Source organism: Bos indicus x Bos taurus, chromosome 16, assembly GCF_003369695.1.
Source record: "Bos indicus x Bos taurus breed Angus x Brahman F1 hybrid chromosome 16, Bos_hybrid_MaternalHap_v2.0, whole genome shotgun sequence".
NCBI classification, from domain to species: domain Eukaryota; kingdom Metazoa; phylum Chordata; class Mammalia; order Artiodactyla; family Bovidae; genus Bos; species Bos indicus x Bos taurus.
The window spans coordinates 1233527-1247663 of NC_040091.1; the positions used below are offsets into that span (position 1 = coordinate 1233527).

The 14137-nt window shown below is 47.6% G+C and overlaps 1 protein-coding gene across 7 annotated transcripts in view; it reads left to right on the forward strand.

Moving 5' to 3' along the window:
• Positions 1 to 14137, forward strand: part of ATP2B4 (ATPase plasma membrane Ca2+ transporting 4) — a 100401-nt gene that overhangs the window by 34527 nt on the left and 51737 nt on the right. For 5 of the 7 annotated variants that reach the window (XM_027564181.1, XM_027564180.1, XM_027564183.1 and 2 more), the window contains exon 2: positions 13249 to 13907. In XM_027564181.1, the coding sequence (XP_027419982.1) occupies positions 13715 to 13907 (193 nt within the window). In that variant the 5' untranslated portion in view covers positions 13249 to 13714. Of the gene's footprint in view, positions 1 to 4116; positions 4331 to 13248; positions 13908 to 14137 lie in introns of those variants that run through there. The other 2 variants (XM_027564182.1, XM_027564177.1) reach the window with 2 other exon arrangements.

Below are 14137 nucleotides of genomic sequence, written 5' to 3' on the forward strand. Positions count from 1 at the left end.
GCGGCTCACCCGCCACACCCGTGCCGCCTGGGCCTCAGAGCAGTGGGCACCACCCCCCCCAACCCGAGGTGTGGCGGGGCCGTGGGAAATGGCAGAGCCAGGGCAGCATGGGATCCAGATGTGCAGCTGTGTCCGACTCTGCAACCCCATGGACTATAGCCTTCCAGGCTCCTCTGTCCGTGGAACCTTCCAGGCAAGAACGCTGGAGTGGGTTGCCATTTCCTTCTCCAGGGGACCTTCCTGACCCAGGGATCGAACCCGAGGCTCCTGCGTCTCCTGCACTGGCAGGAACCCACTATGTCACCTAGGAAGGCCTCAGATGTGCCAAGAAGTGGTAATATCCTGAGAACCTGAAGTGAGGGGTGGGTGTCTTTCCTGCCTATTTCTTCTCTTTCCCCTGGGCATCACCCCATCTCTTATCTCCTGCAAAGTCGGAACCAAAGTGCAGAGGGTGCTTAGCTGCACATGAACCCAAAGGGGTCCGGGTTCTGAACCTCATGAGGCAGCTTGTTTGAACTTTCTAAATAAATCCTGGCTTCTGTTGCAGCCTATTCAGGGAGGTCCTCTCAAGTCTCTCAAGGACTCACAGGACAGAGGCTTCCCTTGAGAAGATCATGGGTCTCTCTGGGAACAAGGCTGCCCTGAGATGAACAGAAGCAAAGATCAACATTCTGGAAGGACTAAAGGAGGGGGAGATGGGACAAGACCCTTGTGTGACTCCCCTGTCAGCCTGGATCCGAGGACGGTGTTGGGCCTGGGCCTCCGCTGGGAGCCTCGGTTGCTTTATCTTGGTGTCGCTGGAGATTCTCACAAGGTTGTAAACTCTGCATCCTTCTCAAGTGTGGTACCCAGACCAGCAGCAGCATCCGCTTGTCAGGGAGCTTGTTTCAACGCACATCCTCAGACTTCCTGAACCAGCAACTCTGGGAACCCTCCCAGAAGTCTTTTTTTTTTTTTTTTAATTTATTTGCAGGGAAACAATGGAAACACAGACGTAGAGAACAGACCCATGGCCCCGGGGTCAAGGAGAAAGGAGTGGGTGGAATGTATGGAGAGAGTAACATGAAAACCTACACTATCATGTGTAAAATAGACAGCCAATAGGAATTTGCTCTAAGACCCAGGGAACTCAGAGCAGGGCTTTGCGACTTCCTGGGAGTCTTGATGTTCATGCAGGTTTCAGAACCGCTGCTCCAAGGCACAAGTACAAGAAAGTATGATCTGCCCAATTTCAGAAGCCCCACCCTGACTTAGCAGCTCCTATCTATACAGTGTATAAGCAAAGAAGAGTGAACCTGGGTGGTGAGGTGACTTATTCAGGGGTGCTCCCGGATCTCTGTCCTGATACATGCCATCTTCTCAGTGTGGAGCCCTTGCCCGTTTGTCCGGAGCTTCCGGGATCTAGCTGGGCTGAGAGGTCTGGATTAGACAGGGCCGGGGGTGGCTGTCTATACTGGGAAGACTGTCATGAAGCAGACAGAGGCAACAGGAGTGCCACCCAGGCAGTGTGGTGCTCCGGGGCACACAGGAATGTTGTTTTGCTTCCTCTCCTCCTGAGCCCCTGGGACAGCTGCCCACAGCACGCCGTTTGGTGGGTGACATGTGACCTCCCTCGCACCTGAGGCTTCCACCAGAGCCTGGGGTCTAGGAGCAACGAGATGCTGACCAACTCCAATAGCCCAGGGAGACTGACCCTTCTCCCTCTCCGTAAGCATGACATGGTTCTCTTGAAATTTGTTTGTAAAAATAATACAGGATATAATCCAGCTGCTAAATAGCACTCCCCCCTTTTTCCCATGGGGCCAAAACGTGAAAAAACCACCTCAGCGCCAAGAAAGGCAGTCTGTTGCCCACGAGTCTGTGTGTCCTGGGTCTGCGAAAGCTGCTGCCTAAGGGTCTGCCTCCTGTCTGCTGACCTAGTGCAAGCAAGCTGCTCCTTGCTTAGTGTAGGAGGAAGGTGCCCTTTTAACCCATGTCCAGTGCATTTCCCACCATCTGGCCAGCACTCCTTGCATCAGACAACAGACCTTCTGGATGGGACGGTTACTCCCGCCCGAACTCAGCTCTTGTCCTCCTTCATCCACTGAAGGAGGTTACTGTTCCATCCTCTACATTTTTTTTTTTTTTCCTGAGCTCCAGCTTTCTGTGAACACTCCCGTAACACCCCCTGAGTCACAGGCAGCCATAGCAGTGACCCAGGCCAGTATGACTCAGATTATTTGGAAATAGGGTATATTCCCTATGGCTCTAGGCCCAAGGGACTGCCCATTTTCATTTTGCTCTATTGGTGCTATTTTTAGGATGAATCTAGGAAGGTAACAGTGCCCTGTTAGGAACATTTCAGCTTCAGTTTCCCAACCCATGTCATGAAACTTCCTGTCTTCACCTTAACGGTTCTGGGGTCTCTGACAGGGGCTGGATCAATAGATATCAGGAGCAGAGTATCATCAGCCTTTGGCCAATTCTCGGCTTCACTGTTCAGAGAGAGCTTGTGCTCTCTGTGGGCCTGACCTCTCCCTGCCATCTGAAGGCGTCTGGCCAGAACTGGTAAGTTTTGTTCTCATTGTCATGGCATATCTTAGACAGTGCAGTCCCTTCAGGTCTGAAAGGCTTCAGTAGCGTAGCATGTTTTATCTTTTTCCAGTTTCAGGTGCAGACTATTGAGTCAATCGTACTGTGGATTCATGGTCCAATATTATCGTGATCCATGCAAGGCCCTTCCTGTGCTGTTTCCCATATTCCACATCTTTTCCCTTCCCTCCCTGTGAGCAGCATTCTAATGTGTGTCTTTTTGTTTAAATATATCCCTTAAAATGCATATGTTTTTAATTTTTGTTAAAGTACCCTTTTTTACCTGCACTAAGCACTGTTTTTAAGATCAGCAATATTGTATGTACATCTGATCTGTGTTTCTGTTGCATGATATTCTCTGTTATCTAGCTCATGTATTTTTTCTGCCCATCAGTGGGAGAGGGGATCCCAGGTGGCCTTCAACTCTGTCACCACAAATAATGCATAGACTTAGTTTGGTCAAGTGCAAGGTGGCTCCAAGGAGGAGGGGGAAATTCTGAATCCTTGAGACCCAGGGCTTGAGGGCACCACATCTTCTCTACACAGATGCTTTGATTCTGGCACTGCATTTCTGCTACTGAATTGAAGAAGACCTTCTCAGGGTAGCTTACCTGGTGGTTCAAATGGTAAAGAATCTGCCTGTGATGCGGGAGACCTGGGTTCAATCCCTGGGTCAGGAAGATTCCCCAAGAGAAGGAAATGGCAACCCACTCCAGTTTTCTTGCCTAGGAAATCCCATGGACAGAGGAGCCTGGCGGGCTACAGTCCATGGGGTCACAAAGAGTCAGACACTTTCACTTTCTCGAAGGCTTGTGGGGAGGGAGCGGGTAAGCCAGGAGGCCTCACATAAGCCACCTCCTCACCAGTAAGTGATATCTTCGCTTTAGGAAGGGAGTACCCACCAGAACCCAGGTCCCAGGGGCTGGCAGAGAATTAGCATCGGGTTCCAGCACCACAGGCTGCAGTGTGCCATGCTGTGGTCAGTACGGAGGCCTAGTTTTGGTGCCTCAGCCTTCCCTTGGCTTCCTGGCACCAACCTGGCTGTTGCTGGCGATGAGAGGGGGTGCCGCCCACCACCTGAACTCCCGCCAGCATCCCCTGCCCTGACCTTCTGCCCATATGCCTCCACAGGGCCTCGGAGACTGGAGGAGGGTGTGCATGCAGGTCTGCTTGGCAAGCCAGCAGGCACTAGGGCAGGGGGATGGAAGGAGAGCCCTGAACCCCAAGCAGGGTGGCTGCGTGACCCAAGTGGTGAGAACTGACACTGGTGGGCCAGCCTCTGGTCATGGGAATAAGAGGCCTGTCATGTCATGAGGATGAAGCAAAGCAGCCTCCGCGTGGTATTTAGACCTTCAGAGGAGGGCCAGCCAAGGATGTCTCATGCAGGGCAGCCTGCCCCGTGCAGGTGCTTGCCAGCTCTCATGAAAGGCCTCTTAGAGGTATGCCAGCAACGAGACAAAGAGTGAAGCTTAAGACACTGCAGGGAACTGCCCCTGTGGGAATAAGAAGAGAAGAGGTGTCTCTGTGCCTCTCCCCATCCCAGGGCTGATGCCCCGAGTGTGAGGTGATGGAGTGCAGGGAGCCCTCAGCCCCCTCCTTCAGCCTCTGAGTGGGAACTGGACATACTTGGAGTCATGCCATCCGGAGCCAAGGGCATTCTGGCCGGGGCATATGTATGTGGGGGCAGGGCTGGAGTGGAGGGTGTCAGCCCCTCATAAGCTGTGACCTACTGCTGTGGTTGCCCAGGAAGCTGAAAGAGGTAAGGAGGTGTTTCCCTGAGGTGTGGTAGAGCCTTTAGGGGCTCTGGGCCATATAGATTTATATGGGCTTCTCGTCAAGCTTTAGGTAGTAAATCTGTAGCTTTGTTTCCTTTTTCGTAGAGGATTGACCTTGTACTTGAGGCTTTGGATTCAGGCTAGGACACAAATCCTCGTTCTCAGAATCTGTATTTCCCTCCTATAAAATGGCTTGCCCTCCTTACAAGGCTGTTAATGAAGATTCAGAGAAACAATATGTGGAATAATGAGAATAACTATGTATGGACCAACCACTACATAACAGCTGCTATGCTAGGCTGCTGTTTATGTATCAGTAATAACATGTGTGTACTTACATGAATCATTTCTCTCTGAATGGGAAAGGGTGGGCCTGAAGCAGATTTCGTGCTCAGTTTGGCGCGTTATAAGGTGTCTCGATCCTGTTCCTGTGCCACCCCCATCCTAGCGGCCGCCGGCAGCCCAGAGGCTGGAGCTGAGCTCCTTACCATTCCCGGCAGGTCTCGCTGCGGTCGCCAGCCTGCAGCCTGGGCCCGCGGCCCCCTGCCATTTCCTTTCTCCTGTTTGCATTCATTCTTCATTTCCCATGCATCACGCCAGATTCATTAGCAGCCTTTGGCAGTGGAGATTCAGGGAGTGGGTTCCTTTCACATCCTCAAAATACCCTACTCTGTCCCCTACATAGGAAGTTAACTTTTTCCCTCATATTCTGAGGGCACCCCAGGAAGGTTTCTACGAGTAAGGGATTTCTTGGCAAAACTGGAGGGAACAGCGTCTGACTATTGTTTATGGCTTGGTGGCTTAAGACATGGGTTTGTTTTTTTTTTTTTTTTTTATCTCTGGCAGCTCCTCACTTTGGAACTTGCTGGGGAGGTTAGCTGCAAATTGAGTTATCAGGAAGTGTAGGGCGCTCTGCTTCTCAGGTATGTGTAGGAACTGGAGGGTATCTCTGATCCTCACTGTGTGGAATGTGAGGGAACTGGTTCTGAAAGAGAAAGAGCAAGTGCGAGAGTCAGTACTTCCTCTAAGTGGTGGTAAAGAACCTGTTACATATTTGTCAGAAAATGAAGAGGCCCAGATTGGAGGGGAGGAGTAGGTAACAGCAAGAGGACGCACAGGAAAGGCCACTGACTTGCCGAAGAACAGGCACTTTTTAGGGCTTTGAATCTCAGCGTCTTCACCTGTAAGGTGGGAGTCACAGCCGTCCTACCTAAAATTGGTATGCCATATCCTGTCACGTGTCACGACAGGTTGCACAACAGGTGTTACAGAACTTTAGGAGGAAAAAAATTACAATGATTTAGTGGTCATGTAAGCAGTAGGATTTCTTGACCCCACAGGAAGGGAAGAAAATTCCCTCTTCTATCCTGTCATCATTAGGCTGGCAAAATGCTAGAAACGGGGAGTGAGAACATGCCTTACCCAGAAAGCCCCGAGCAGCATGACTAATCCTGACTTGACGGGAGGCAGTGGCCTCCCGGACATCAGAGCGTTGCGCCCGGGGCTGAGGCTGCGTGAACACTTACCGGTCGTCCTTTGCCAGTTGCCTAATAAGGGTAGGGGCTAGGCAAGCTCAGCCACAGAGAGAGAGCAGTATTGGCTCTGGCTCCTGCAATGCCTCCAAATTCCAGAAGCACTTTCGCAGAGAGCCCGGCTTAAAAAGGGATCCCAGACGGGCAGCACCCCTTGACTTTGTGCCCGCAGCTTCGTGCCTGGCCTGTGTGTGTCTCAAGGGCGGCCTGAAGCAGACCAGATTCACCCTTTTCTACCTGCCGCACGTGTTCTGATCTTAACTGGCCTTTTCGCATTGGTTGTCTGTGTGAGTGGAAGACTCTGGTCTCTTCAGGCTGCCCCTCCTTCTCTAGAGGCCCAAGGCTGCACTGCAGTAGTTGTTCCGTTGCCAAGTCACGGCCGATTCCTGCCACCCATGGACTGCAGCACACCAGGCTCCTCTGTCCTCCAGCATCTCCCAGAGTTTGCTCAAATTCACGTCACTGAGTCACTGATGCTATCTAACCAACTCATCCTCTGCCACACCCTTCTCCTTTTGCCTTCAATCCTTCCCAGCATCAGGGTCTTTACCAATGACCCGCTCTTCACATCAGTGGCCAAGGGATTATAGCTTCAGCATTAGTCCTTCCAATGAATACTCAGGGTTGATTTCCTTTAGGATTGACTGGCTTGATCTCCTTTCAGTCCAATGGACTCTCAAGAGTCTTTACAACATCACAATTTGAAAGCATCGGTTCTTCAGCACCCAGTCTTCTTTATGGTCCAACTCTCACACCTACATGCCTGCTGGAAAGACCATACCTTTGACTTTACATACAGACCTTTGTTGGCAAAGTGACATCTCCACTTTTAATGTGCTAATTTCATGGCTGCAGTCACCATCCGCTGTGACTTTGGAGCCCAAGAAAAGAAAATCTGTCACTGCTTCCACGTTTTCCCCTTCTATTCACCATGAAGTGATGGAACTGGATACCACGATCTTAGTTTTTTGAATGTTGTTTCAAGCCAGGTTTTTCACTCTCATCAAGAGGCTCATTAGTTCCTCCTCACTTTCTGCTGTTAAAGTGGTATCATCTGCATATCTGAGTTTATTGATATTTCTCCTGGCAATCTTGATTCCAACTTGTGATTCATCCAGCCTGATATTTCCCATTATGTACTCTGCTGCTGCTGCTAAGTCACGTCAGTCGTGTCCGACTCTGTGCGATCCCATAGATGGCAGCCCACCAGGCTCCCCCGTCCCTGGGATTTTCCAGGCAAGAACATTGGAGTGGGTTGCCGTTTCCTTCCCCAATGCATGAAAGTGAAAAGTGAAAGTGAAGTCGCTCAGTCGTGTCCAACCCTTAGCGACCCCAAGGACTGCAGCCTACCAGGGTCCTCCATCCATGGGATTTTCCAGGCAAGAGTACTGGAGTGGGGTGCCATTGCCTTCTCCATGATGTACTCTACATATAAGTTAAATAAGCAAGGTGGCCACAGGACAGGAAAATGTCAGTTTTTCATTCCAATCCCAAAGAAAGGCAATGTCAAGAATGGTCAAACTACCACACAATTGCACTCATTTCACACACTAGCAAAGTAACACAATTCTTCAAGCTAGGCTTCAACATTACATGAACCGAGCTGAATTTAGAAAAAGCAGAGGAACCAGAGAGCAAATTGCCAACATCCGTTGGATGATAGAAAAAGCAAGAGAATTCTAGAAAAATATATACTTCTGCTTCACTGACCATGCTAAAGCCTTTGACTCTGTGGATCACAACAAACTGTGGAAAATTTTTAAAGAGATGGGAATACCAGACCACCTTACCTGTCTCCTGAGAAACCTGTATGTGAGTCAAGAAGCAAGAGTTAGAACCAGACATGGAACAACAGACTGGTTCCAAATCGGGAAAGGATTACATCAAGGATGTATATTGTCACCCTGTTTATTTAAGTTCTATGTAGATTACATCACGCAAAATGCCAGGCTGGATGAAGCACAAGCTCAGTCAAAATTGCCAGGAGAAATATCAATAACCTCAGATACTCAGATGACACCACCCTTATTGCAGAAAACAAAGAGGAGCTAAAGAGCCCTTTGATGAGTGAAAGAGGAGAGTGAAAAAGCTGACTTAAAGCTCAACATTCAAAAAACTAAGATCATGACATCCAGTCCCATCACTTCATGGCAAATAGATGGAGCAACAGTGGAAACAGTGACAGATTTTATTTTCTTGGACTCCAAAATCACTGCAGATGGTGACTGCAGCCATGATATTAAAAGACACTTGCTCCTTGGAAGAAAAGCTGTGACAAATCTAGACAGCATACTAAAAAGCAGAGACATCACTTTGCTAACAAAGGTCCATCTAGTCAAAGCTATGGTTTTTCCAATTGTTATATATGGATGTGAGAGTTGGACCATAAACAAGACTGAATGCCGAAGAATTGATGCTTTTGCACTGTGGTGTTGGAGAAGACTCTTGAGAGTTCCTTGAACAACGAGGAGATCAAACCAGTCAATCCCAAAGGAAATCAATCCTGAATATTCATTGGAAGGATTGATGCTGAAGCTGAAGCTCCAGTACTTTGGCTACCTGATGCAAAGAGCCGACTCATTGGAAAAGACCCTGATGCCAGGAAAGATTGAAGGCAGGAGGAGAAGGGGATGACTGAGGATGAAATGGTTGGATGGCATCACCAACTCAATAGAAATGAATTTGAGCACGCTCCAGGAGATGGTGAAAGACAGGGAAACCTGGCGTGCTGCAGTCCATGGGGTTGCAAAGAGTTGGACATGACTGAGCAGCTGAACATCAACAACAAAGCAAGGTGACAGTTTGCAGCCTTGTCATACTCCTTTCCCAGTTTTGAAACTGTCAATTTTTCCATGTCTGGTTCTAACTGTTGCTTCTTGACCCACATGCAAGTTTCTCAGGAGACAAGTAAGATGGTCTGATACGCCCATCTCTTTAAGAATTTTCCACATTTGTTGTGGTCCATACAGTCAAAGGCTTTAGTGTAGTCAATGAAGCACAAGTAGATGCTTTTCTGGAATTCTCTTGCTTAGTCCATGATCCAATTAATGTTGGCAATGTGATCTCTGGTTCCTCTGCCTTTTCTAAATCCAGCTTGTACATCTGGAAGTTCACAGTTCACATACTGCTGAAGCCTAGCTTGAAGGAGTTGGGGCATAACCTTTCTAACATATGAAGTGAGTGCAATTGTACAGTAGTTTGAACATTCTTTGGCATTGCCCTTCATTGAGATTGGAATGAAAACTGACCTTTTCTGGTCCTGTGGCCACTGCTTTCCAAATTTGCTGGCATATTGAGTGCAGCACTTTCACAGCATCATCTTTTAGGATTTTCCATAGCTCAGCTGGAATTCTGTTGCCTCCACTAGCTTTGTTCATAGTAATGCTTCCTAAGGCCCACTTGACTTCACACTGCAGGGTGTCTGGCTCTGGGTAAGTGGCCTCACCATCATGGTTATCATTAAGACCTTTTTAATATACTGTATTCTTGCCACCTCTTTTTAATCTCTTCAGCTTCTGTTAGCTTCTTCCTGTTTCTGTTCTTTGTCATGCCCCTCCTTGCATGATGTCGCTAATGTTCTTAAGGAGATCTCTAGTCTTCCCCATTCTATTGTTTTTCTCTATTTCTTGGCACTGTTCATTTAAGAAGGCCCTTTTATCTCTCCTTGCTTTCCTTTGAACTCTGTATTCAGTTGGATATATCTTTCTCTTTATCTTTTGCTTTTCTCTTCTCTTCTTTTCTTAGCTATTTGTAAGGCCTCTCAGACAACCATTTTGCCTTCTTGCATTTCTTTTTCTTGGGGATGGTTTTGGTCACTGCCTCCTGTACAGTGTTACAAACCTCTGTCCGTAGTTCTTCAGGCACTTTGTCTACCAGCTCTAATCCCTTGAATTGATTTGTCACCTCCACTGTATAATTATAAGGGATTTGATTTAGGTCATATATGAATGGCCTAGTAGTTTTCCGTGTTTTCTTTAATTTAAGCCTGGAATTTGCAATACGGAGCTCATGATCTGAGCCACAGTCAGCTCCGGGTCTTGTTTTATAGAGCTTTTCCATCTTTGGCTGCAAAGAACATGATCAGTCTGATTGCGGTATTGACCATCAGGTGATATCCATGTGTAGAGTCATCTGTTGTATTGTTGAAAAAGGGTGTTTGCTATGACCAGTGTATTCTCTTGACAAAACTCTGTTAGCCTTTGCTGTGATTCATATTGTACTCTAAGGCCAAACTTGCCTGTTATTCTGGATATCTCTTGACTTCCTACTTTTGCATTCCAATCCCCTGTGATGAATAAGGACATCTTTTTTCAGTGTTAGTTCTAGAAGACAGTGTAGGTCTTCACAGAACCAGTCAACTTCAGCTTCTTCAGCATCGGTGGTTGGGGCATAGACTTGGATTACTCTGATGTTGAATGGTTTGCCTTGAAAATGAACCAAGATGATTCTGTTGTTTTTGAGGCTGCACCTAGGTACTGCATTTCAGACTCTTTTGTTGACTATGAGGGCTACTCCATTTCTTCTAAGGGATTCTTGCCCACAGTAGGAGATAAAATGGTCATCTAAATTAAATTTGCCCATTCCCATCCATTTTAGTTCACTGATTTCTAAGATGTTAATGTTCAATCTTACCATCTCCTGTTTGACAATGTTCAAACTTGATTCATGGATGTAACATTCCAGGTTCCTATGCAGTACTGTTCTTTACAGCATCAAACTTTACTTTCACCTCCAGACGCATCCACAGCTGAGCATCATTTCTGCTTTGGCCTAGCTGCTTCATTCTTCCTGAAGCTATGAGTAATTGCCCTCCACTCTTCCCCAGTAGCATATTGGACACCCTCTGACATGGGGGGCTCATCTTCCCATGTCATATCTTTTTGCCTTTTCATACTCTTCATAGGGTTTTTGCGGCAGGAATACTGGAGTAGGTTGCCATTTCCTCTCCCTGTGGACCAAGTTTTGTCAGAACTCTTCACTATGACCTGTCTGTCTTGGGTGGCCCTGCACTGCATAACTTACAGCTTCATTCAGTTATGCAAACCCCTTTACCATGACAAGGCTGTGATCCATGAAGTGGTTTTTGCTAATGGTTATAACCTAGATAATGGTTATTGCTAATGATGCTGCTTGGAATTTTCCACTTGTTTGGGGGGTGAGGGAGTTTGCTCTCACAAGAAAAGATGGAGGGGCACATGGGGATTATTGCTTTTCTGCTTAAAGGACTAGATAACAAAAGTTCATTAAGATCAAATTAACCTTTTCACATCACTTGACTGTCCTATACAGGACACTGGTCATCTTTCTTTTTTTTTTTTTTTTGGTCATCTTTCATCTAAGATTTCCAGGTACTATTTCTATTTATAATGCCATTCATTTATCAATTTCTTCTCCCAGATAAAGGTGGGAGGAACTGAGCCCTAAAAAAAACTGAGCTCTAAGAAAGCTAAGTGACTTGTTCCAAAGGTTCTTGGGAAGATGGTAAATCTGGTTCTGAATCTACTATGAGTTATTCAGCCAAAAAAATTAGCTGAATGCCTGCTTTGTGTAGGTGATTGTCTGGGCACTGGGGAGAAAGCATTGAGCAAGACACATGAAAAATCTCTGCCTTCGTGAAACAGCCATGGCAGTAGGTGGTAGAGATAAAGAAAAAAAAGGTTATAATTTCCAGTTAAGCTGTCAATCAGCACTGCCCTCAACATCCTCTCCAAAGGTTAAGGAGTTCCACTTAAGGGTCAAATGGGCTTCTTGCTGCTGTAGCCCTTCCCAAGGCTTCCAGGCTTGGAGAAGAAACCGAATTGGAGAGAAATGTCCGTGGTACTGCCTGTCCCGGTGCCAGGAGGATTGAGAGGAGTGTGATACACTGCCTCAGCTTCTCTTCTGTCCCCTAGGAATGTCACCTAAAAAGAAAAGGGAGCATGATATTTGAAAAACAATAGCAACAAGAACAAAACAAAACGCTGCTTGTATAACCCTTTATAAGTCAGGGTAGCACTAGAAATTCACAGTAGAAGGAGTAAGCTGCGGGCATCCTGGGAGAGGGAGGGGTGTAACCGCCTCCATCCCCGCGGAATCTACTAAGAACAGTGCTGATTAGAATTAGTAAGAACTTTGGCCACATGTGATTTTTGGGAATTAATATAGTAGTCAAGCCCTTATCTGATGACCCTTGTACTTCCTGTTCATCGTCTAGAAGCAAGGACGTCATCCACGTATAAAAGAGGGGCTGACCAGGGCTGGGACCTCAATGCTTTGGCGCCGTGTTCAGAAAGATCCCCTTGGCATTTAAGTGGCTGGTGTGTGGTGGTCCTCTTGCCTGAAGCTGAGGACAGGGCTTAGGCTTTTTCTCTCCTTCATCCTCCCCGTTCCCACCCGTCCCTCTCTCCCTAGTCAACATGTGTGAGGTGACATATGGCTTCCCGAGAGAACTGCTGACCTGAGACCCTCCGTTGTCACTCACACACAAGCTGACTTTGCTCCCCTACTGACCTTGTTATGGCCCTAGGCTCTGGCTGAATTGATAGCTGTCATATTCCTGCAATCCCAGAGAAACTTGAACACTCACAGGCTTCAAACTATCTTTCTTCCTCAGAGGTCTTTCTGTTCCCATTATGTATAAATGTTCCACCCTGCATCGCCTACTGCTGGAGGGTTTTACTCATCCTTTTCTCCCCAAAGCTTTTTAGACTCCAAGATCTGAACATAGTACCTGATCTATTGACAACTGCAATATTTCTATACAGAAATATATACAACTGCAGAATTTCCATACAGTGTCAGGCCAAGTGTTCTCAGGGGCTGCAGGGGATGTGGCCGTCTTCTCCCAGGTTGCCCTCCTGGTTTGTACATGGGTGTGTTAGGAATGTGGTAGGGTGCAGGGTTTGGAGGAGGGTGGCAGACTGGCAGGCTACCCTCCAGATCACTCTGGTCTGGACTCCTTTCCTGATCTCTTCTCACCTCTTAGAGGTAAGATTAAAACATTCTAAGATTAAAAGAGACTAAAACATTCTGTTGCAGGGCCCTCAAATAGACAGGGAGAGCCATTAGAGGTCATATAACCCGTTATTTCCAAGTTTCTCCAGTTGTGGGGTTTGTGTTGCTTGGTTTAGCAGAGGTGAGGTGTGAAGGCTGGGGTGTATCTGAAGTTATTTCTCTACATTGGAGTTTACAGGCTGCTGAGGGGCCCCCAGGGAAGAAGGGGCCTCTCCTAAGTCAGTCCGCTCAGCTTAGGCCTGAGCTATCAGTTCAGCTCAGGTATCAACTGTCACCTAAACCCTTGTGCTAGAATGAGTACCTCTTGTCCTTGCTGTTGCTGGATCCCATGCTGTTCTAATTGTTTCTTTATGTCTGCCTTTGAATCTTTATTCCAGAGACCCAGTTGTCACCGGTTTCCAGGGAGCCCTCCTCGTTCTCCTCTCCTGCCACCTCTCTGCCACTGCAGTTGCTGGTTGTTGCTAAGGTTGCCTCCATGGTAACATGCACATCCTGTTTATCCCGCCATCTGGGAAAGTTGGTCTAAACTAGGAACCTACCTACCCTGGACAACTGCTTCCATCACCACCTGGGGACACCAGTCATCGTAACACGTGGTCCGGCTCACACTCAGTTCCCCCCTCCTCTTCCTCCTTTGGCTGACAAGCTTCATACACAAGAAAGGACCTGGACCACAGGCTGCTGCTCTGAAGCTTCCTGCACAAGATTTAGTCAGTCTTAATCGCATCTGGACTCTCAGAGAAGAAAGAAGTAAGAAGTGAGGAAGAGAAACGAGAGACCCTGAATCAGTGGAAGGGAGAGTTCACATTTTCTCTGTTGAGGGGCTTGGTAACAGCAGGCAAAATGACGAACCCAACAGAACACACCTTGCCGTCCAACTCGATACTTGAGAGCCGTGAAGGGGAGTTTGGCTGCACAGTGATGGACCTGAGGAAGCTGATGGAGCTGCGCTCAAGTGATGCAATAGACCAGATCAACGTCCACTACGGAGGAGTGATGAACCTCTGCAGTAGACTGAAAACCAACCCTGTGGAAGGTAAAGGCCACGCCAGGGGTGGGGGATTGGAGCAAGGCGGCCTGTGTTCTGTCTGCGTCTAGAGAAGGAATGTTTCTGGAAACCTTGCTGCTATATCTGTGCAGGCAAAGTACAGTCTCCATAGCACTGAAAAGATGTCAGGCTGTGGAGAGAAACATTATTTCTTTCCCAGAGATGAGGTTTAGTGACTGTGGTATTCTCTGAAGATCATTCTTTCCTTCTCTTGTACA